Source organism: Folsomia candida, unplaced genomic scaffold, assembly GCF_002217175.1.
Source record: "Folsomia candida strain VU population unplaced genomic scaffold, ASM221717v1 Fcan01_Sc011, whole genome shotgun sequence".
Classification (NCBI taxonomy): domain Eukaryota; kingdom Metazoa; phylum Arthropoda; class Collembola; order Entomobryomorpha; family Isotomidae; genus Folsomia; species Folsomia candida.
Genome location: NW_019091203.1, coordinates 1,516,954 through 1,540,194, shown reverse-complemented (window position 1 = coordinate 1,540,194; position 23,241 = coordinate 1,516,954). Strand labels below are relative to the sequence as shown.

At 35.8% G+C, this 23,241-nt stretch overlaps 2 protein-coding genes across 3 annotated transcripts; one reads left to right on the top strand and one right to left on the bottom strand.

Moving 5' to 3' along the window:
• Positions 1–258: 258 nt before the first annotated feature.
• LOC110855077 lies at positions 259–2,351 on the top strand. Of its 2 annotated transcripts, XM_035855664.1 has the most exons (4): positions 259–319; positions 732–1,002; positions 1,860–2,105; positions 2,325–2,351. In XM_035855664.1, the coding sequence occupies exons 2-4, from the start codon at positions 742–744 to the stop codon at positions 2,334–2,336; spliced, it is 519 nt and encodes a 172-aa protein (XP_035711557.1). In that variant the 5' UTR covers positions 259–319; positions 732–741; the 3' UTR covers positions 2,337–2,351. The 2 variants fall into 2 exon arrangements, with proteins under 2 accessions (XP_035711557.1, XP_021959198.1); XM_022103506.2 differs by lacking the exon at positions 2,325–2,351 and having other exon boundaries at positions 1,860–2,308.
• A 13,251-nt stretch (positions 2,352–15,602) lies between these two features.
• LOC110854984 lies at positions 15,603–21,445 on the bottom strand. The gene is made up of 3 exons (XM_022103411.2): positions 20,835–21,445; positions 16,834–17,132; positions 15,603–16,335 (listed from the first exon to the last, which is right to left on the bottom strand). Exons 1-3 carry the CDS (start codon positions 20,991–20,993, stop codon positions 16,023–16,025), a joined length of 771 nt encoding a protein of 256 aa, XP_021959103.1. The 5' UTR covers positions 20,994–21,445; the 3' UTR covers positions 15,603–16,022.
• Between the last annotated feature and the right edge of the window lie 1,796 nt (positions 21,446–23,241).

Genomic DNA, 23,241 nt, shown 5'->3' with positions numbered 1-23,241 from the left:
CGCATCTATGCACTATTTTATGTAGTTCCGCCGGCGGTGCCGATTGGTATCCAAATTATTTAGTGTGTATTTACATAGAATCAATAAGCAATTAATCCTACACCAGTGTCGGCACAATCAAGTGACACGATGGACAGGCAAAAATAAAGGAAAGCGTGAATTATAAGACAAGTCTGGTGCGTCACCCATCCATCCATATCGCACTGCAAAAAGGCATTAAGTTTTACATAAATACAAAATTTTATCGGTTTGTCTCGCATTACTACTTTGCTCCGTAACGCGACTCCACTTACTTCATCGATAATCTTGATATTTTTAAGTACGTACAAGAATCGACAATTAATTTTTAATTAAAAATTTTCATGAAGTATCGCCAACATCGTGAAATTCAACATTCATTCATTCAATATTTATTATTTCTTAGCTCGGGGAATTTATTTTAAAAATCTGGTCTGCAAATTTGACGTGTTTTTACAAATATATGTACACTCCAGATTTCGACCGTTTTTGGAGGAGTGGATGTAAAGTTTAAGTTTAACACCTTCAGAAAATTTGGAACTCATAAAAACTCATCGAAATTCACCAGTCCAGCAGTAGATAAATTTGTGCCATCTTCCAGAATTTTAAAATTAATTCCCAGAGCCGAAAAATGATTAGAAAAGTGCTGATTTTTATGATACTTCATCGAGTCCTAAACTACTAAAAAAATATCATAAATTTAAATTTTTCAGATCCACCAAAATGGCCACTTTCACCACCTTCGCCGACCTGTCAACCGCTCCACCTGCCGAGCCAGAAACTACGACCGTGCTTCGACTCCGCCTCACGAATCGTGCCAGCGATCTTCACCGCAACCGAGAACAACTCAACGATCTAGGAATTCAGCAAACGTGGCGGCAAAGTTTTTTCAACTTGCTCCCAACTGCACCTTGGGCGGAGCAAATAGAGCTTGGAACGGAGCCTGAAGGGGTAACAACGGAGGCAGAGACTGAGGAAAACTTGGTACAAAAAACTAATAACTATTAAAAAATTAAAAAAAATTAAACCATTAAATCTCTTCGAAGGATTTTTCCGGATTTTGATCAATGCTGGGGTAGAATGTAAAATTGTAGAGAATCCTTTAATTTCAATATCTGGTTTTATCATTGGGAAATACGCTGGCATTTTTTCGGGTTTTCCGGTTATCAGCCCCTCTCCCGTCAGGTTAAGGGCGAAATAGAACCAAATTATTAATACTGTTACACTCTTAAAAATCAATTAAATTGTGTAACCCTATATATAAATTTATTTAGATGACGTTGAGACGGACATTGTGTGTTGACGTTATTTTAAGAACACTTTATTTTCCCAATATTTCGACAATAAACTTTTGTCTTCATCAGGGGAGGTGGTAAAAATGTAGTTTAAGATACACCGATATTATGAGAATGCACAAATCATGAAGATCACAATTATGACTAACAATGGAGACTGGTTGTTATGTTACAGTAAATGTAATAATGCGGATGTCCAAATCGGGTTGATTTTCATTCCATCTTTTTATAAATAAATTTATGTTTATCTTCCTCGAAACGTTCGTGTTTTTCTTGTGAATCTTCGAAATTTAGATTTTAATTATTGTCCCACTCTTAAAAATAATGTCATCCTTTTGCAAAGTGAATGCAATCTGAATTCTAAATTAAGTAAGCAATTCTACATAAATTCAGGATTAACTTGTTTAACATTAAAGCTTCCTCTGGATTTAATATAGTTTGTATAATTTTGAATTCAGAGTGCACTCTGAATGCACTCGAGTAATTCAAAAGGGTAACATTATTTTTAAGAGTGCATTCAAAAATATTTTCTTACCATTCCCATAGAGAAAACTGAGGGCACACTTTGCCAAAATGCGTGACGCCATTCAAGCCCATGAGGTTTCCGCGATCCGAGAAATGCGTCAATTACCGGGAGCCCAACAACGACAAGTCCTCACTTTCTGGGAACATGCATCCGTCTTCTTTATGGACGTGCTCAAGTGGTTGGAAGCTGCATTTTTGGAGGTTTTAGACAAAATCAAGCAGGGTTTCAAAATTGTGAAAAAGGTTCTAGCCGACATTTTTAAAACGGTGAGTGGCTTTCTGAAGCAGGTTTTTGCTTAAAATTTAAAAGCAATATAATTCACTGTTTAATAGTTTTGTGATATTTCACTGTAAACATCGATCATTGTTACAAATGAAATTTGATGTGTCTCAATTGTAGTAATATGTATGAATATATAAATTTAACATGGCTCAAATCAATAAATAAATAAAAAAAATAATTTAATTGTGTTTGGCTAATTACAGGTTAATAAATGAAAATAATCAAGTCGGTATTTGCGCTTATTATTGGAAATTTTGTGTACATTGGTCGAATTGGTTGTCCAATGAATTGGTCATTTTAATGTTGGTCGAATTAGCTTGCAAGTATAGAATAATAACGCAAAAAACAAATAATTTGGATTGCAAAATTTAGAAATTATCTACTCAAATCCGCAATCCACCAATTGTGGAAGATTGCAATTACGATTAATCGGATCGAACAAAAGAGGAGGTGGGCACTTGTAGATTTCCATGATCTCATCATAACACACGAGGAACAAGGAGCAGTCGTGGGGATGCGGGTAGTTTCCGTCCGGTTTGGAGACACAGGTCACCGTGTTTGGTGAACTGCACGCCTTCGTGACCGGATTGAAGAGCAAGGGTGGTGGACACTGAAAGATTTGAGCTACTTGTTCATACCAAATGATGAATTGTGAGCAGTCTGAAGGATGAGCCATCCGATCTTGAAACGTTTTCTGAGAAACCTCCAATCACATAGATAATATCTCCATCCGACAATTAACTGCAAAGTTCGGAAATTTTCGGGAAATTCGATGGTCCTCAAGCGTATCCAAGTCAAGTTTACAGACTGACTGTGAATCATCAGCTGGTGGAACTCTGGACTCAGCTGTCGTGCAATTGCAATTAACATTATCTCCAAAAAGGTAAGCACTCCCGCCAAATTCGATTGCTCGGCTAAATCTTCAAGGTAGTTGATATCCAAGCCCGGTAAAGTCACGTGTCCCCATGTTCAACGAATACAGCTGGGAATGTTCCCTACTCAGACAGTACGCTGTATCCGAGTCTGGACGAATTTTAAACGATTGCCTCGCGTCCCTCGAATACGTCGAGTTTAACAAAATCGACGTTTCATTAGCACGTGGATCAAACGAGATGATGTGCGAAAAATGTCCATGGAGACCTCTCGTGTTCGTTATAAGCAAATAGGACAACGTAGTTGACCGGCACATGACTACTTGTTTATCTAACCTACGTGTATCTACACACATACTTCATGAGCAGGACGAAGGTCGATGTACACAAACAGTGGCAAGTGGTGCTTGCAAATTTCCATGGTGTTTGCAGAGTGGGTCGTGATTTTCATACGTACCATCTTCATAAAAAATGTAAAACACAAAATATAAATGCAGCATAGGTACATAGATGCTCGCAGTTTGCAATTGATGATGTATGTGAACCTGTCCATCGTAATTGATAAGCTAATTATTTTAAGTGATTTATCTAAACAAGTGCTGATGATAGGCTAAACTACCAATATTAATGATAAGACAAACCGATCAATCATCATTATGATTGAACTTTTCCATGCGCACGTATCGTCTCGACTGGCCTCATTAATATGAAAAGTGTTTAAGGAAAAAAATAGGAAACTTTTGGCGAAGCCCGTTTAAAAAAATATGTATTGACCTGCCTCTCCGGAAATGTACATATTATTCAACATGACGGCAGTATTTAGAAAACAAAGCGGGAATTTCATATTTTGCATGGTTTTATTGATAAACAATATGAAGATTCGATTATTAAACTAAATTAAAAAACAAAATTAACAAAATTAATTAGTTGCCCTTTTATAATCATTATTACATTAATATTTATTTCGTGTATAAGTAGTTACACCAATATGGTTCCTTTTAACAAGTTATATCTAGTTTTAAATTTAAATTCGCGAAATAATCTGGCACATTTGAGCAATACCAATGAGTATTCGGGGTAGTCGGGGTTTTCTTGAAGATATGATAACATGGCATTACTAGCAATTCTACAAATGAATTACTTATGAATAAATAATTAATAAGCATGCTGTTTTGTTGTGAAATTACTGAAAAACAGTTTTTTCACAACTTAATACATGAGACGTTACTCAATTTACCCCAAAGACCCCAACTACCCGCAAAACCCAGGTAAAACCCATCGGTCTAGGTTTTCAATAGGAAAATCCCGGGGATTTCCTTACCCTGATTGTAGATCACGCATTTATATTTAACAGAGTACTTAATTGTGTAGTAGTTAAGCAAATAAATAACAATTTCCTGCCCAGTGTGTTCGAAATTCACAATTATTTTTCCAGAAGATGAATTCGACCGCAGTGTTTCGCCAAGTTGGAAAAATTGCAAAACTTTTTTCCACAGAAGTAGCACACACTCGACTTCTCTCCTTGATGCGTTCGCTTCACATGACCTTTGAGAAGTTGTTTGAACAAACTTCGGTATTCACATTTGTCACAGGAATAAACTAGCTCGGATTTACTGGAATGTTTCGCTGTCATATGATATCTCAAACCTCCGCTGATTCTAGTCTTTTGTCACATATTTTGCATACGTAGTCTTCCTCGCGGTGGTAATTTCTCATGTGGTTCCACCTCCCGGGATCAGATAAGAATGAGTCTGGACACAGTGTACATGCGAATACAGGTCGGACACATTGGTCTTGGTGCACCGCCTGGAAATACATAGATGAAGAAAAAATGATATAAGTAGACCAATATGTATGTATTGACACACTTGTGAATTTGAGGTACGGCGAACTTTTGGGTACGGAAAAAATCCGAACCGTACCGTCCCCGAACCGTACCGCATACCTGGGATTTCTTACAAGAATTTCGAAGTGTTCTCCCAGCAAATTTTTGAAGTGTTCTCAGGAAACATATGTAGAAACCCTATTTTTTTTACAGATTTTTGTTGCACCACGGTGTTATGACGAAATAATGAACAACTTTCTCTTTATTATTATCACATGTCAAAAAAATGTGATTGTAATTAGTAATTTATTGTTTCACGTATTCGTGCATTAATAGGCCTCAGTATTCTTTTTATTGTCGAAAGCTATGGAAATGAACTCAATTTTAAACGTTACAGCATCCTTCTATAAATTTCAAGCAGTACTTACAACAGATCGGATATAACGATATGTATAGGATACATGCCTTATATGGAGATCTAGAACCTGTATATTTTTTATTTGCTTTCAAGTATGACAAATAGCTATTCATATATTTATAGAAATTGTCATTTGCGCAAAAAATATACATTTTGAAATTGCAAGTTTTTCCATTCCATTTGAATCTTGCATCTCCAATTTAATACTTCTTTGACTGAAATTACACAACTTTGACTGAAATTTTTAATCCTTACACATTTCTATCTTGACTCTTAGTAATACTACACTTAGAAATGGGAGGTTGGGCGCTCGAAGACGGGAGTGAGAACGAGGTAATTAAAAATAAATTCGCATAACAAAATTCGAAAATTTACAGAATTTTAAAAACCGTGGTTTTGGCTGAAAAATGTTTTAAAATTCGCGCCTCGCGCACAAATTAGCGCATTATGAAAAATGCAAAAAATACGGGTATGCTTATTTCTTGTGGTGAACAGAATAAAATTGGTCCCAACCAGATCTGAGTTGTACACGTAAAACACTTGCATTGTCAGTTTCATGTGATCTTTCCATTTAGAGACCCTTATATAATTTTCGCGATGAGCCACAAATTTCTTGCATAGAATACGTAAATAACTGATTCTTCCAGCTACATATGTATGGATAATGGTTGGATTTTAGAAGGTTTTCCTACCCAGGCCGAAATTTACGACGTTGTCATTCAAGATTCTGTCTGGTTTGCTTCAAATCATGCCATGCACAGGGTTCGGAAAAACCCGGGGTTTTACTCTGAAAATAACTACCCCGTGGTTTTACTGGGTTTTGCTCAATTTTGGGGTGAAGTAATAAAGCTTACAATGTTACGTCAATTTGTTCGATTAATGAATTTTATCAATATTTATTAAAAAACTTCAATTAAAAATGCCAGGAACACGAGAAAAATACGAATTTGATGAAACTCCAAGTTAATCTATAAATTATGATTTTTAGATCATAAACAAAAATTCGAAATAAATAGAGAAATTTACTGAATATTGATCAGAGTACTTAATCCGAGTTAGATATGCACCTGCAAACTGATTCTATTGATTTATCTATTTGAATTTAAAATAACACTTAGTAAAACCCTAATAAAACCCCTTTATCATAGTAAAACCCACTGGGTTTTACTGATTTGGGACCCGGTAAAACCCAGTAAAACCCCAAAACCCCAAACCAGTAAAACCCGGGGTCGGAATACCCTGGCCATGCAAAATGCAGGAAAACTTTTCTCCGCTTTTCAATGCAGTGGAAAATATTGAGAAAGCGTTCTCGATCTAATTCTACAAACTGTGCAAAAAAGCAGAAAAGTGTTCCCCGTTTTATTTTATAAAATTCAAAGTATTGAACAACGACACTTTCAAATAAGTTTGCCGTGTTCTCTAAATTATTTTATCCAAATCCAAGATGATGCGTAATTTTTTGGTTAATTTTTTGTTTGATAATTTAATATGTTCTGGGTAATCTGTTCTCCTCCGCCAAAAAGTGTTCTCCCAGCATTGCTGGTTGGTTGGGTAAGAAATTCCAGGCATGCCGTACCGTCCCCGAACCGAACATGTCGGGTTCGGTGAGACAACCAAAATGCACTAGCGTGAATATGCAAGCATGTAATTAGTTATGCAAAATCGCGCAAACATGATTCTGCATAACCTATGCTTGCACATAGGTCTTTTTGTTGCTTATAAATATTTGTCCCCTTATATCTTTTTGGAATTAATACGTAGGTGTTTTATTATTAATTTTCAAAAGGTATGTTCCGCACTGTTTCTGACCAAAATTGTGATGAAATAACAAACTTCAAATACATTTAGGAGGCTGTGATTTTTTTCAGTTCTTAAGGTTAACGTCAACACTAGCAATAAATCGGCAAACTTTACCTCGACGGAAAAAATGCTAGATTTGCAAATTAAATATCGTAGTGTGATTTAATTTTTAATGCTGGATCGGCAATACGTGTCGCAGATTTATAGTTGAATGCTTAAAATGTACAATGAAAACTCCCCAACACGAAACACAAATTCAATTGGGTCAATAATTTTTAATTATGGCGAAACGAGGTCTCGGGCAAAAAGTCGCAAGGACGCTCAAAATCCGCTTCTTCCACAGAAAGGCTCCGGAAACTAGACGAACCAATAATGAGAGATCCGCGATTGAAACTGTCCTATATAGCAGATGAGATGGGGGTTTCAAAACCAGCAATTTGTTCCATGTTAACTGAAGACTTAGGTATGAAAATGGTTTCCGTCCGTTGGGTACCAAAATTGCTTTCGGCATCTCAAAAACAGGATCGAGTCGACTTTTGCAATGCAAATTTTAACCTATTAAATGAAAACTGGAACCTGCTCTATATTTTATTGGCTGCATATGGTACTTGGGTTTACTATTATGACCCGGTGACCAAATAATAATTCCCTCATTGGAAGCTCGAGGGGTTGCCACCGCCCGTGAATTGAAAAGTGCAAAAATCTGAAAAAAAATTGATGATGACCATTTTCAAGGATACCAAAGGTCCCCTCCTTATAAAATTTATTGCTGGTAATACTGCAATAAATGGGGCCGTGTATGCAGGAACCCCGAAGGAGCTGCGTCCTCCGGTTGAAAAGAAACGTGGGGTCAAAATAAAGAGCTGGCCTTTTTTTAGACGACAACGCGCCACCTAATACTTGGCTTTTTGCGAGGGTTAGTGCAGACGAAAATCGCTTTACCTGCACAAACCACGCCCCGTGCAGTCCAGACTTGTCCCTTAGTGATTATTATTCGTTTCGAAACTTAAAGAAAAACATCAGGGGAAAACGTTTTCGGATGATAATGAAATCAAGTCGTAAATTTTGGCATATTTTCGAGGTAAATTTTAATGAGTTATTGCTAGTGTTAATGTTAACCTACAGAACTGAAAAAAATCACAGCATCCTAAAAGTATTTGAAGTTTGTTATTTCATCAAAAGTTTGGTCAGAAACAGTGTGGAACATACCTTTTGAAAATTAATAATAAAACACCCACGTACACCACTGACGAATGGGTACAAAATTTCAAGTGGACAGGACATGTTTAACGACCGTAATTTAAGTATATTTCACATATGTAAGTAGTGTTGTAAATTATATTATTCATACCTCGTGCCTTTTCAAAGTAGCTGATTGTGAGAAGCTTTTCCCACAAATTTGGCACTTGTGACCTTTCTCTGTTGTGTGGGTGGCAATGTGCACGTGTAGATGAGTCTTTAGCTTAAATTCCCTTGGGCAAAGGGCACACGGAAATTTGACAGGATTTGAAGCATGTTTCACCTTAAAGTGCTTGACCATCGTGGATTTGTCCCCATAGTTTTTATTACAGCTGGGGAATGTGCATGGATGTCGGGGTCGTGGGGTATTGCTGTGCTTAGTTGATTTATGCCGTCTTAAACTTACAAGGGAAGGTCCCCGACTGCTTATCGTGTCCAGGGTACCCATTATGTTTTTTAGAATCCACTAGAACCCTAGACGAAGGATCCATTCATGTTTCCGTGTAAATCCCATATTTGGCGCCATGGCGTGGCGCCAAACTTAAAAATCTGGGTTTTCGACCAATTTCAAACCTCCATAACTTTTCTAGTTTGCGGGGGATTTTCAAAATTTTGGGCTTAAAATGACCACAAAGGTCAAAATTTTAAGAAATAAATAAAAAACGAAATATTTTTATTTTTTGATATTTTTTCGGCGAATCCCCAAGCGTAATAAAATTCCCAAATTTTGATAAAAATTCAAACAAAAAATTTTTTGAAAAATTTCATGGCATACGACAGTTGAACTCTTTTTAATGATTTTTGGAAATTTTTTTGAAAATCCGCCCAAGTTTTCAAAAGTTATGGCGGTTTCAAAAATAAAAACATACAAATTTGGCGAATTTGGCGCCACGCCATGGCGCCAAATATGCGATTAACACGGAAATATGAATGGATCCTTCGTCTGGGGTCCAAGTAGATTCTAAAAAACATAGTGGGTGCCCTGGACACGATAAGCAGTCGGGGACCTTCCCTTGTTAGTGGACTGCTAAACTCTCCAAGACACAGGTCACAGGAATGCTTTCGACGTCCGGAGTGCTGGTTGGTCATGTGTGCTTCTAGTACGACAGAATTTTTAAGGGTTTTTCTACAAATCTGTGAATATTTGAGGTAGAAATTATTTTCAAGGCAAATTTTGCCCACAGGGATGGGCAAAATACATGAGTTGAAAATACAAAATGAAAATACATTGGAAATGGCAAACTACATTTGTATTTTGAAGTACTTTTGCAGATTGGTGTGTTTAAATAAAAGATACAAAATACTTTTTAAATACTTTTTAAAATACTTTGCAAAATACGTTTTAAATTTGAAAATGCACTTATGAAAATTTACGTAGACATTTTTAAACGGAATTTAAGTTTAATTTCAACACTAAAATTTTAAGCAACATGAGCATATCGAGAATTTTATCTTAGAAAAATCTTTGTAATTCGACCAAAAAATACTTTCCGAGAACCTGAAAATATGAATACACCGCATTGCCTTCAAAATGCATTTGCATTTTAAAACAGTTTTGATGTTACATTAAATACATTTTTTTAAATACTAGATATTAAACACAAGATACAAAACAAGAATGTTGTATTTCAAATTGATTTTTGAATTTTCAAAATGCTGTATTTTGCCCATCCCTGCTCACCCATTAATTAAGCCACTCTTACCTCACACTTTACGCTTGCAACTAGGTCATGAGTGATGACATGCCTCTGGAGTTGTTGTTTTTTTGAGAAAGTTTTTGAACATGTGAAGCACTCGAAGTTTTTGCTGGATGCCATTTGTAGAGCTAAATATTCCCAAGGAAGTTTTGTATGTATGTATATCAAAATTTGAATTGTTTATATGGTTTAAATAATATTATTCTAAATCCGAATTACATACTCACGCTTAGCCTGATTATGGATTTATTTGTTGGTTTGATATTTGAATTATCCGAGTTTTGAGTTTGAACTAATTCAAGAAATATATATGGTGCGATCATTGAAAGAACAGTACAATTTTTGTCAACCATCAACCTCCCTCAGTGACCTTTGAGGGCGATGGTTTGACACAAGTTTTGCGATTAATTAAGCCCTACCTGCAAGGTGATATGTATATTGATCGTAATTTTCAGATCACCTGAACCCGACGAGGTCACGGAGGACGGAGGAGGGATGAAGATTGACAAAAACTCAAAAACTCTTCTTTTAAATAATGTTCACACCATAGCGTGAATTGGATGGATAAATTTCCATTAGTTACGGATTTAGGATTGAAACTTTTATTAATTTTTATCAAAACTTGAACAGTGATGACAAAATTATTAAAATATTGAATTTCAGAGGCAAAATTTCAGTAATTAATGGAGATTTGCGAATTTTTCCTATTGAAAAATTTTCCATTGTAACCTGACATTTAAACCACCCTGTATGTAAGGCACCTGCGACCATACCTGTTAAAAAAAAACTTTTTTCGTTCAAACTTCAGTCATCCCGACTTGGAATTGAAGATTTTCATTTATTTTCGTTCAGTCATTTTCACTCAAATTCATTTCACTTCACTTCATCTGACTTCATTTCTTACTTCGCCCCATGTATTATGCATGGGGTGAAAAATGAAAGGAGTGAGAAATCCTTTCATTCCCAATCATTCATCTGAAATGACGCGACATTTTTATTCAAAGCACAGGAAATTCATTTTCATTCTCAGTCGCATGAATGAATGTGAGCAGGTATGACTACCAACGGTATATTATAGTATGTCGCAGGTGCCTTAAGTTGTCCTGATTTTTACATAGATATGAGTAAAAAATTAGTGGCGTAATTATCATTGGATAATGAAACACAGGAAACAAATTACGACGAAAAATCTTGTCGCAAAAATTGTCAGTTATCAAACATTTTTGGCTTGGAAAATCTTGGCGAAAAAGTTCTATATTGCCAATTATGTATGTATAATTTTCCGCTAAATGTATCCACATTCTTCTAAACACATTATAATTCAGTAGAATATAATAATTTGTGACGTGCATACTTTTTTCAATAACTTTGCTACATAATGAATTCCCTTATTATTGAAATTCTGAATATTTATCGAATTTTTATCAGAATGATTGTGCTGGGGCTTTATGCTATTGGAGAATTAGCCAAGTTCCAGGAACGAAGTATTGGACAATAACGAATACTACTGGATATACTTCCAATAATACGATGAGTTACACGGGGTAACAATTACGCAATTTTTTTTTTTAATTAACCAGGTAATTTATTTATGATAATTACCTATTTCGTTGGGGCAGTATCCCAAACGAATATGGGATTGATGTACATTTGGCCCCGTATAACCCTCAGGATCCGGCACAATGGTGGGATTTCACGCATTGTCGATAATCAAAAATTTGATTACATTGTGGCCTTAATTTTGTCGATGGGTTAGAAAATATAATAAATATCTATCTGTAGTTCATATACACATTGTAAAAAAAATTAAATATATAAAAGTAAATAAATTGGTTTTGTCAGCATGTTTAAAAAATTTCTTGTAATTTTGCATAACTGATTTTTTGTAATTCTAAACAGTGGCAGACCAAATTTGTAAACTTAAGAAAAATCTCTCGTAGTATCGTTTAGCGGCCACAGATTTCAGAATCGCAGATATATCGACCTAAACAGAAGGAATGGTTGAGACAATTTAATTGATTATAAAGTAAAGCCTGAACAGACTTGTTAGGTTCGACAAAATCGAAGTCTTCGAAACCCTTGACTTATTTCACCTCTCCATGGAGGTGGTTCCTCTTCTGAAATTCGGTGGTTATCTGAAGTCTTCATGATGCATTATGAGTATCTATGATAGATACATACAGTAAGGTGCAAATCTTTACAGCCACCCTGATTATCGTCACCAATTTTGGTTGCGTCTTCAATAAATTACGAAATTTAGCCATAATGTGTGGAATACTATCCTACACAACTGGCATGAGCCGTAAAGTCGAAATATGCCGCATTCTATATTTTTCCTGCTAAATGTACAAATAGGGTGCAAAACTTTACAGCCACTTTAAAAATTTGGGTATTAAATTTATGTGTTCAGTTTAGGACGGATTTCATCAATTTGTTCACGATTTTATTGACGAACATACATATAGGCTCGTCAACCAGTAATTGGTTACCCTTGAATTCTTCGAAGTAAATTCATAAATTGTGTTCAGCATGAAGTCAAAAAGCTTCCGAAAAGTTAGTTCTCCAATTTCTTCCTGCACCGCGAAATTTATTGTTTCAATTGATTATTACCGTCACATTTATTAGCTCACCCTGCGTAGCATGAGAGCTATTGAATTCCTCTTGTCCGTCCGTCCGTCCGTCCGTCCGTCTGTTTGTGTTCACGAGTTTTTTTTGCATCAATTGGTGCTTAATTAAAAATCCCCATGTCCATTATTGAGCATCTTAATCGCACCATTGGTATCGAACAATCCATGACGCAATTGCTGCGAATCAATTCAGAAAATTAATTGGGGAAAAGCCAACAATGTTGGAATTACTAGCACCTTTGGGGTCAAATAATCGGTGATCGAAAATGATGCGAAATAATTGGGATCATCTATGTAAAACGCACCAAAAGTGCAGAATAACTAAGAAATAATTACACAATTTTGGCCAATCAGTATGCAAATGGTGCGAATCAGTTGGGGAAATTGATCGACGGAGAACACCAATTGTAGAATAAGTCGCACCGTTAGTATCGAAGAATCGGTTGTCCAAAATGATGCGAAACAATTGGGACACTCGATGAAAAATTCACCAAAAGTGTAGAATATGTAACTGGAAGAAATAATTGCAAAAATTTGACATCACGATTTCATTCGTGCCAAACGCCGAATTAACGCAAATTATGTCAAAAGCAAAAATTTATTTTCTCGCGTTATCCTACACTATTGGTGCAAAATTATATAATTATAGTATATTTAATTTCCCTGATTATTCTGCACTAATGGTGCAAAATTGTATAACACTTATGCAATTATTAGCTCACCCTGCATAGCACGGGAGCTATTGAATTCCTCTTGTCTGTTCGTCCGTCCGTCCGTCCGTCCGTCCGCGAGTTTTTTGCATCAATTGATGCTGATTAAAAATCCCCTTGTCCATTATAGACTTGTTTAGCCCCACCATTGGTATAGAACAATCCGAGCGCAAATGGTGCAAGTTAATTCAGCAAATAGATCGAGATAGGACTATAATTATGGAATAAGTAGCACCGTTAGTACCGAGCAATTGGTTATTAAAAATGATGCGTAACAAGTGGGCCATCTATTTCCCCCCAAAAATCAATGATGCGTAACAAGTGGGCCATCTATTTCCCCCCAAAAATCATGTCAGAATTCTGTTCTATTTGTTCGATTATCCTGCACCATTAATGCAAAAATATTTGAAAATTCTATTCTAATCTATTTGCTCCATTATTCTGCACCATTGACGCCAAAATATATAAATTTTATACTTGCGGTTATTCAGCACATTTGGTCTAAAGTTAAATGAAAGTAATTCCGACATTTTATATATTTTCCCGTTTGTATTGCACCATCGGTGCAAGAATGTATAAGAGTCATGATCTATTTTGTCGGCTTATTTTGCACCTTCAGTGCTAACTTCTGTCTAAATAATTATGACAGGGTGAGCTACTTCTAACGTTACTACGGTTTATTTTGTCGGCTTTAGTGCAAGTTTAGTGCAAAGTACCTTTAGTGCAAAGTTATATCAAATCATTTTTGCAGGATGAGCTACTTCTAACGTTACTAAGGTTTATTTCATTTTTGCTTAGATTTACTCAGCAATACCCCACGACGCTTTTGGACTGAATTCAAGTCAGTCGACGTACTGAGACAGCCCGACAGATGGGTTTTATTATCATCGAAACGTTGTTTCGTCTCCTTCAGAAAACGAAAATTGCTTTATATTGTTGGCAAACGAGTTTTGATGGAGGGAGGAACCCCACTCCTCCCTCCATCAAAACTCGTTTCTCTGCACCCGGGTGCAGAGAATTCCCATAACACCAGCAGCAGGATAGATGCGTTGCGTTCGTCACGAAAATCATAAACAAATTCGAGAAATTCGACTTGTAACAAATCGTGATAAACTTCCCCTATCTGAATGCATGTCTGGTAGTAATTAATAGGTTCTAAATTTAATAATAACAGTTTTATCACCAACTGGAAAATTGACACATTTTCTTTTTATTTTCCCTAACTTTCTCAATTACTTGTGTGGCTAGGCTGATTCCCACGCAGTTTGAGTTGTCCTGGATTGTGTAAAGTGGTTGAGTTGACTTGAGAACTTTTCCCTGACACAATAATTCACTGGATTGCACATAAAACTAATCAACAACTATAATTTAGCCAGTTTTTAGTGAAAAAACTTTGTTGGATACAGTAACTTTCAAAACATAATTATCGCAAACATGTCCCTCGCGTTTAGCTCTAATTAACTTATGCTGGATGAGTTTCGAGTCAAAACTCCATTCACGTATTAGGTTTCGCTTTACATAGTTGGTGTTTACATAGTTTTAATTTACATAATTCCTTCAAGCCAAACATGAAGGACGCAGGACATGCATGAATTGCATAAAAAATGATAAACTTACATGGAATTTGTCCACCTAATAATTCTGATATCTTCGAATAGAAGAAATTTTTACGGATTCCTAATATACAGAAATATGTGCTGTAATGTGTAAATTGTGTTGTTGGTTCAGTTAACATTTAAGATACATATTTAAAGAAATTAACATTGTTATTACATTTGTGCCGCAGTAGAAGCAGGCAAATCAATGTTTGTAAGCACAGAATAGTGCAAATCATGGCTAATGTGCATCACTGCCATAGATTCCAAACTCATCTTACGCAGATGCAATTGTCCAGTTTTGTAGTTGCTAAACAGGTAATATTTAATGCATGCAAGTATTTCTTACAAACAAATTTTGAACAAACAGCTGTATTTATGCATATCGATTTATTTTTAGTTGCAAAACGAAGTGTAAGAATACATTAGTGCTTATTTGTCCGACCTGCTGTATAAATGCAGCCACTCCCAGACCCCAAATAACATCTACATAGGTAGTAACTTGTCAGAGCCTTACACACTCTGCACAAGATTGTGGCGCATGTCTCAACTTGCCTCAAATGAGGAAGTGAGCACACAATGTATCAAATTACCCAAGTATCAAAGTGCCCCAACAAATAATTCGGTAGCTATTGGTAAAACAAGAAGACGGTATGTATTGATTTTAACACAGGAATAAATAATTGGATTACACGGAGTTTAGTGGAAAAGTCGAAGAAAAAGTTTTGTTTTATTTTGTCAATATTTCGAATGCTATCTGCCATTCATTATCAAGACGTTTACAAGAAGATGGGAAATTTTTACAAGATTTAGTGGTTGAAAGTTTGTGTAAATTCATCAGGAAATAAATTTCATCTCTATACACAAATGTGTTGTTATAAATATTAACCTCTTTGTCCCCACTGGAATATTTGACAAAACTCCACCACCATCATTTAAATTTACACAAAATCAGGAATCTCTAGTTTCTCATGAGCAGAAAAAAAGTTCTAACTGTGAACTCAAAGTCCTCAAATTCGGTTATACACACCCAGAAAAGTTTATATTCATTTTATCAACGTTACATTTTGTCTATCCGTAGGTTATATTTACAAATTTCTTATTATCTGATGGATGAATCATTTAGATGGATTAACGGGTGCGAGCTGTTTAGTTTTCCGCTCTCTAGTCTCTTCGAAGAATTCACTTGCTGCTTCTACATGTTCATGTTTAAAAAACTTAACAAAAATATCCCTTTTTTTGGCGTGTTTTTGTTTATCCGTAAGACTCGATTTTGGTTTAATGAAGGTCATAACCGCCATAAACTTGAAACATTTCAAATCATGCAATGGTGTCTGTATAAGCTGAGCTTCTGATATTGTGCACGGTGCTTGAAATATGCCAATCCCACGTCCCAAATCGAAACGGTACACGCCATTGGTATTCAGAATTCTGAAATTTATTTTTTAAGAAATGTGTATTATTATTACCACCAAAATATGCAGATAGTTCACTTGAGATATTAAAGCTACATGTTGAAAACGATCTAGAATTTTCTGTACGAATTATGCAAGACTAATTATGCAAAATTTTGAGAAATTTTCCGTTCCACAATATTTTTCAGGGTTGGGCAAGACACCCTCATGCATTTCAAATACAAACTGCAAAATATTTGAACCTCAATACAAAAATACTTCTACGGCTAAAACAAGCCTACATAAATTCAAATTTTTTACCCAATTCAATTTTGTACTTAAATATATTTCGCGTATGTAGTTTTACAGCCCAATTTTCCAAAGCAAAAAATAATGACAATTCTCCTGGGATTCCGAATCCAGCACTAATTTTTGTATTGCATTTACTCCAGTGACAGTAAAGTACAAGCAAAATTACCAGAAATTTCTTTGTCTCTTATGATTTATGATTGTATTTTACGTGTGTTAATCTTACGTCATTGAGCGATCATGCGCTCTGTTGAATGCTTTCACAGAAAAAGATATTGGTGTCGCGGATTTGCGAAAATCTTCGTTGTTCTTATCCAGGAACCTCTGCCATGCAATCTTGTATATATTAGTGCAAACGTCGGACGCAATTATTGGAAGATTCGGTGTTGGACGAACGGGATTATAAGTTTTGCTGAACTCAAACTCCCTCGGAGGAACTGGATCCTTCGTAATCAGATAAATATACTTCAAACTTTTATATGAGTTATCAAACATCCACTCAAATAATTTTGCCAGGGTGTGCATCTGTAATTAAAACAGTTGAAATTAAGGAATGCCTTGGTTAGTTCGAGATTTGTCCAATAAATAATTATAATAAGAAGAAAGGAAATGGATTTAAGATCTAAAACATATTTAGGAAATTACGATTTTTTCCACTTCCTATATCAACAACTTAGGCCACACTAAATTTTCAAAGTTGAAAATCTAAGGTTAAAATCTTAAATTGCTAAATCGCAGTGTGATGAGTTATTAATACTTTAGAGGAGATCAGGCCCCTTGAAGTCAATTTGGCGCCAGAGGCAAAAAGGTAATGACGCTCCAAAATGGTAGCATATTCTACGATCGCATTTTTTCCCTTTTCTTATTATACACCTAATAGTACACAAATTAGCCTTTTGCACTAATTGCATTTGCACAAATCAGCACTTAACATAAATGTATGCAAGTAAATGTTTTTAATGTGGGTATTCACGTCAACTTCGTAAAAGCCGTAAACGTCGCTTCGCCAAATATCTTCTCAACTTTGCGATGTTTGCGAAGAGTTGCGATGCGACAACCAATCAGATAGCTTTATCTTTGTACGAAACATGTGAAGCAAAAAGGCATCTATTATCGTCGTAAACTATTTATCGCAAACTCGTCTTCTGCAAAAATTTCAATTTCTCCTCATTTTCATCAATGTTGCTAGACAGCCTTAAACTAACTTCGTCATGAGCAAGAATTATGCAATTCGACAACGACAAACAACGAGAATTTTTATGGTATACTTTCAGTATATGGATAAAAGAGGTCCACTAACGTCGCGGACTGATGTAATAAAGTGCTCAGAACTTTATACACAGTTAATGCAATTTCAAAAAAATTGCATATGTTTACTGCCAAAGTGTTTGGATTGCTACACAGCTAAAATTTTAATGATTCAATTCCGCTATCTGCTACAGATTGTATTTTCTTCTTCACATTTCGCATCAAATTCTGCGCAGAGACTGCACCTACTTCCAAGCTGATTTTCTTCCAACTGTTCTTAAATTTTCGTAAGGTGTCTGGCGTTTCTGAAAGCTTAGAATATTTGGACTTAGTCAGCGCCCAGAATTTCTCAATTGGTCGCAGTTGAGGAAATTTGGTGGGTTTCCATATTTTGGCACAAACTCAATTTTTTTCAGATGTCGGTACCCCGTGACCTTTTTGGCGTCATGGGAAGTTGCGAGGTCAGGCCAAAGCAAAAGTTTATTTTTTATGATCTTTGGTAATAAACGATTCCAATCCCCCTTTAATGCATGATTTAAGATAAACCCCCTGGTTTATAGTGCATTCCAAAATAACGGGATCGGAAACATGATCAATGCTAGACATGCGTTGCCAAATTCTTCATTTTTTGGGGAATTGGTCTTTCTTTTGGACTTTGTCTTCATATTTTACTTCACAGGGGTTGGAACTATGGAAAAAATGCCTTCCTGGAAGATTTGAAGGGTCGGCTGTGACGTGGGGCTCATTGTCCATGATGACCACGTTTCCCCGAATCTTCTTCAACAATTTCTTGCAGAACGCATGAATCCTTTCCTGTTGCGTTGGTTTGTAATTCGGTGCTGTTTTTTTCTGCCGTTGCTGTAATCCCTAGTTTCTGGACTTCGATTTTGCTCAGATAGCTTTTTGAAATCTTGACCTTACTTTCCGCGGCAGCCATTGTCGTTGATGGATAATTTTTGAAGATTTTATTTATGCGATTTTTGAGTTTAGTCGTCGCTAGCTTTGCAGGTCGACCAGTGGGGACTTTAAATTTGAGTTCATTGGATTCCTCGTACTTTTTTATGTAAGAGTTGACATTTGAATCAGGAATACCTTTTTACTCGAAAAAGTGTCAAGTGAGTTTAGAATCATAGTTTGTTCGATTTTTGTGAAACTCAATCACTCTTTTTTCAACTCTTAACTTTCAATCCAAGTTTTTCTAGTCTTAGCCATGACTCAATAATTGGTGACATATATCAATGGAAAGCTTATAACTTGGTCTATTCAAAAATAATTTTTCCGAAATTTAATTTCGCTGTGTTCCCGCCCAGCGCGCCTTTGACGGGGCAGTCCGCGACGATAGTGGACCTCTTTTAAGTCAAACTGGTCGAAGAACGTTGTTGAGACATAATTTTTCGAGTGTCAGGTCACCCCAGTGGGTGTAATAGCCATATCAGCCTTCGATGAGGGTCGTACGGGGAAATTCATAGAAAATGAACCGCTGGGTACTTTTTCAAAATTAGAGGTGTTTTGGATTCATGAATGCCATTCCTCGACAGCATTTTAGAGTTGTCTCGAAATTTCAGTTTTTTAATTTTTTCTAAATCACTGAAATTTTGATAATTTGGTTCTCACCAAAAAAAAATTGCGCTAACCTATTCTTCGGTTTCTGGGTATCAAGGAGTGGTCATGCACCCCACAAAGTATATATATTCTGAATCCTCTCTCCAAGGCCTTTCCAACGATACCCCATTTATAGGGTGTTGTGAGACCATGACCTATTGAACTTTCGGCCCGCTAAAAAGGTCACGCAGGTTGATTTCGACCTTAATGGTAATTTAACTTGTTCCAAAAGGAAAGGCCTTGGAGAGAGGATTCAGAATATATTTATATACTTTGTGGGGTGCATGACCACTCCTTGATACCCAGAAACCGAAGAATAGGTTAGCGCAATTTTTTTCTTGTCAGAACCAAATTATCAAAATTTCAGTGATTTAGAAAAAATTGAAAAACTGAAATTTCGAGACAACTCGAAAAAGCTGTCGAGGCATGGCATTCATGAATCCAAAACACCTCTAATTTTGAAAAAGTACCCAGCGGTTCATTTTCTATGAATTTCCCCGTACGACCCTCATCGAAGGCTGATATGGCTATTACACCAAATTGGGGTGACCTGACACCCGAAAAATTATGTCTCAACAACGTTTTTCGACCAGTTTGACTTATCCATATACTGAAAGTACACCATAAAAATTCTCGTTGTTTGTCGTTGTCGAATCGCATAATTCTTGCTCTCATATGAGTTATTTTTTTTAAATTGTTCATGTAAAATATGTAGGTCGTTCACGACACCGGTTTCACAAACACCCCAAAGTTGCGAAGATGTGTTGCGAAGCGACGTTTTTAAATTTACGTGAATACCCACAATGTCTTACAAAATTTAATACTTTTAGAAATTTTTCATACGCTACTTTGCATGATAAATTATAAAACTCCATAAAGTTGTTTTTATGTATCTAGTGTATATGGTCGCCCACTCGCGCCCCCAAGAACTTTGCGCCTTAGGTGGTTGCCTAAATAGCTGACTTATGCCTAAAACGGAGGAACTAAATGTTAAAAATAGATAGATAGAGGTTGTTATTCAAAGATTGATATAGCATTAGCCTTTACCATCATAAATGTTAAAAATAATATCATAGCATTTTCGATAGTGTATTAGTTGGAGGATAGATTTCTCCCAAACTATTTATAGCAAAATTTCCAAACAACACAAACCCCATCAGCTCTCACATTCATAATTATATGTTCGCAAATTAATTCAAAAAAATTGTTGTGCCATTTTAAAAAAAAAGTTATCCAGAAAAGAATAAAAACATTACAATCTCCTCTCCCTTAATAAACGTTTACTCATTTATTTCTCCAAAAGATCCCTACATCCTTAAAAATTAGGATATCGGTAACCCTTTCTAATGGACAGCTTCTAATAATAGTCAACCATACCTGCATAAGGTTCCAAATGTGTGGATCCACCAGAACGATGACAGTATCCTTTTCTGGGTTAGCGTGAGAAAAAAGCTGGTCGAGACTGGTTTTTTTGTCTCCTGATACCCCATAATATCTTACTTGACAAGTATCTTCAAGGAATATGTTTGAAGCCATTTTTATTACTCTCCACTCTTTTGATTGTAACTACCTCAATGCCAACGCATTCCGTAGTCACCACACATTTCATGTATTTGAAGTATAAATGCTTATGCATATATATTTTTTAGCATTGTGATATCTATGTATGCATGATAAGATTACCATATCTTGTGAATTAGTAGCTTGCCAGAAGCCGGCATATCACTGATTACTGAATTACTTTAAACATATAATCACAGTGGAGGTATCCCAAAGTATGCTCACGGGTTTAGACCAAACTAACGTCGGTCGATCACAAAATTAATTAATCTGAAATTTGCATACGACACGATTACACAATGGTTAAGCTTGTCAGAGGCAGGTATTTCCATTAAAAGAGGAGAAAGGGTTGACAACTTTTACACTTTCTAAATTTGCAGTGCATTTCTCTGGCTTTAGATGCAAATATCTCCCCCAACCTCCGCCAAACCTGCGCATTGGCAGATCATGTCATTTACAAAGTTCATGCTACTATGGTTCTGAACAGATATCTGGTGGTAACTTGATTAACATTGACCAGATATCAGATTCAATGTTAATCAAGTTAGCACCAAATATCTGTTCGGAACCATACACGCTACACTGAAAAAAAAATTATCAAATCAACACCGCCGGTGTCAATATGCGACTTAACCGCCTTGGTTAACATGTTGATTCCGAGTTATGATGATTCTGATACCGGTAGTTATAATGTTATGACCGGACGGAAACACTTCATTACCACTCGGAATTACAATTGTAACCAACGCGGTTAAGTCTTATGTTGACACTGGCGGTGTTGATTTGACAAATTTTTGCTTTGAGTGTAGTTAAAGTTGTGATGGATTGACACCTGTTTGGTCAAAATTTGTGAGCATACGTTGGGAGACCTTCATTGCTAGTCAATTGTCTAGCCCAACCCCATGGAACGTCCAAATTTAAATATTCCTTGCATTTCGCACGCGTTTTTATTTTGTTGTACATAACTATTGAATTCCTTACTCGTGATGAAAGCAACATCAGACTCTACAATGAATCCCAGAATGAATAGCTTGACTCATATTATCGTAAACCTCAATTACTTCCTGACTCAAAATATTGTCTAGTTTCAAAATATGATCCACCTCTATATCTTGACAAAGTAGAATTACCGACGAGAACCAGTTTATAGACTTAGCAGAGGCTGGTTTATTCAATAAACTTTATTGTATAACGAAATTAACTCTTTAAATGCAATATTACTAATATTTTCATCTGACTGACATTTAATACGAATCAAAAATTTTACTACTGTTTTGAGAAAGTAAACTTGCATGGGAGTAGCATTAGTCTCTAATCTGACAAACTATCTCGGCGTATATTTTGGGAGTTGTAGTACTCGCTTAAGAAAATTTGACCGTAGAGTCTCAAATTTTCAGCACTGTTTTGACCCCCATAGTGGACCGCAATTAGGGTTTTACATTGTCACCTTGTCATGACATTTTGACATGTCATAAATGTCATAAATGTCAAAAATGTCAGACATTAATTTTTACTGACAATTATGACATTTATGAAAGTTCGTCAAATTCGAAATTGTCAAATTTTCTGTCAACTTGTCATTGACAATTATGACATTTTCATTTTTGTATCGCATTTTCTCCAAATAAAAAATCATCGTAGGCGTTATATTTTGTTTCTCAGGTACATACATACACATCTTTCCTCTCATATAATTATTTACTACGAATGACACTGAACATATTATCCTGACGGCATTCGCTCTTAAAATTACAACTTATTCTGTTTGTCTCTGATCATTAGTTTTATTTGGAGCATCTATTTAGGAGAGTTGGCCGATTCCAGACATGTTTCTTCCAATTATACTGACCTGAAGTCTGTCTTTTCCGATAACATAAAATGTTTTTCGGTAAACATTAGAGCAGTATGAAGCTTGGACCATTGGTAGTCTGCAGTTTAGTAAGGTCATATATTCATTCACTCGATACATAATTGGTCCAGCAGGATATACAGGAAGTTGCAGAAGGCTCGGTGCATATTTTCTAAAAGTTTCTAGTTACGACCAACTTGTTAGAGTTAACTGCAACTAATGCTTACAATATTTAAATATTTACTGAATATTTACTATAGACTGAATATTACTTGGCAATCAAACTAAGAGAACCATAGATAAAATTGAAGCAGGCGGAAAAGAGGAAATTCCTAGTTCTTGAATGAAACTGTGAGCGGTCGTAATTAAATTTGA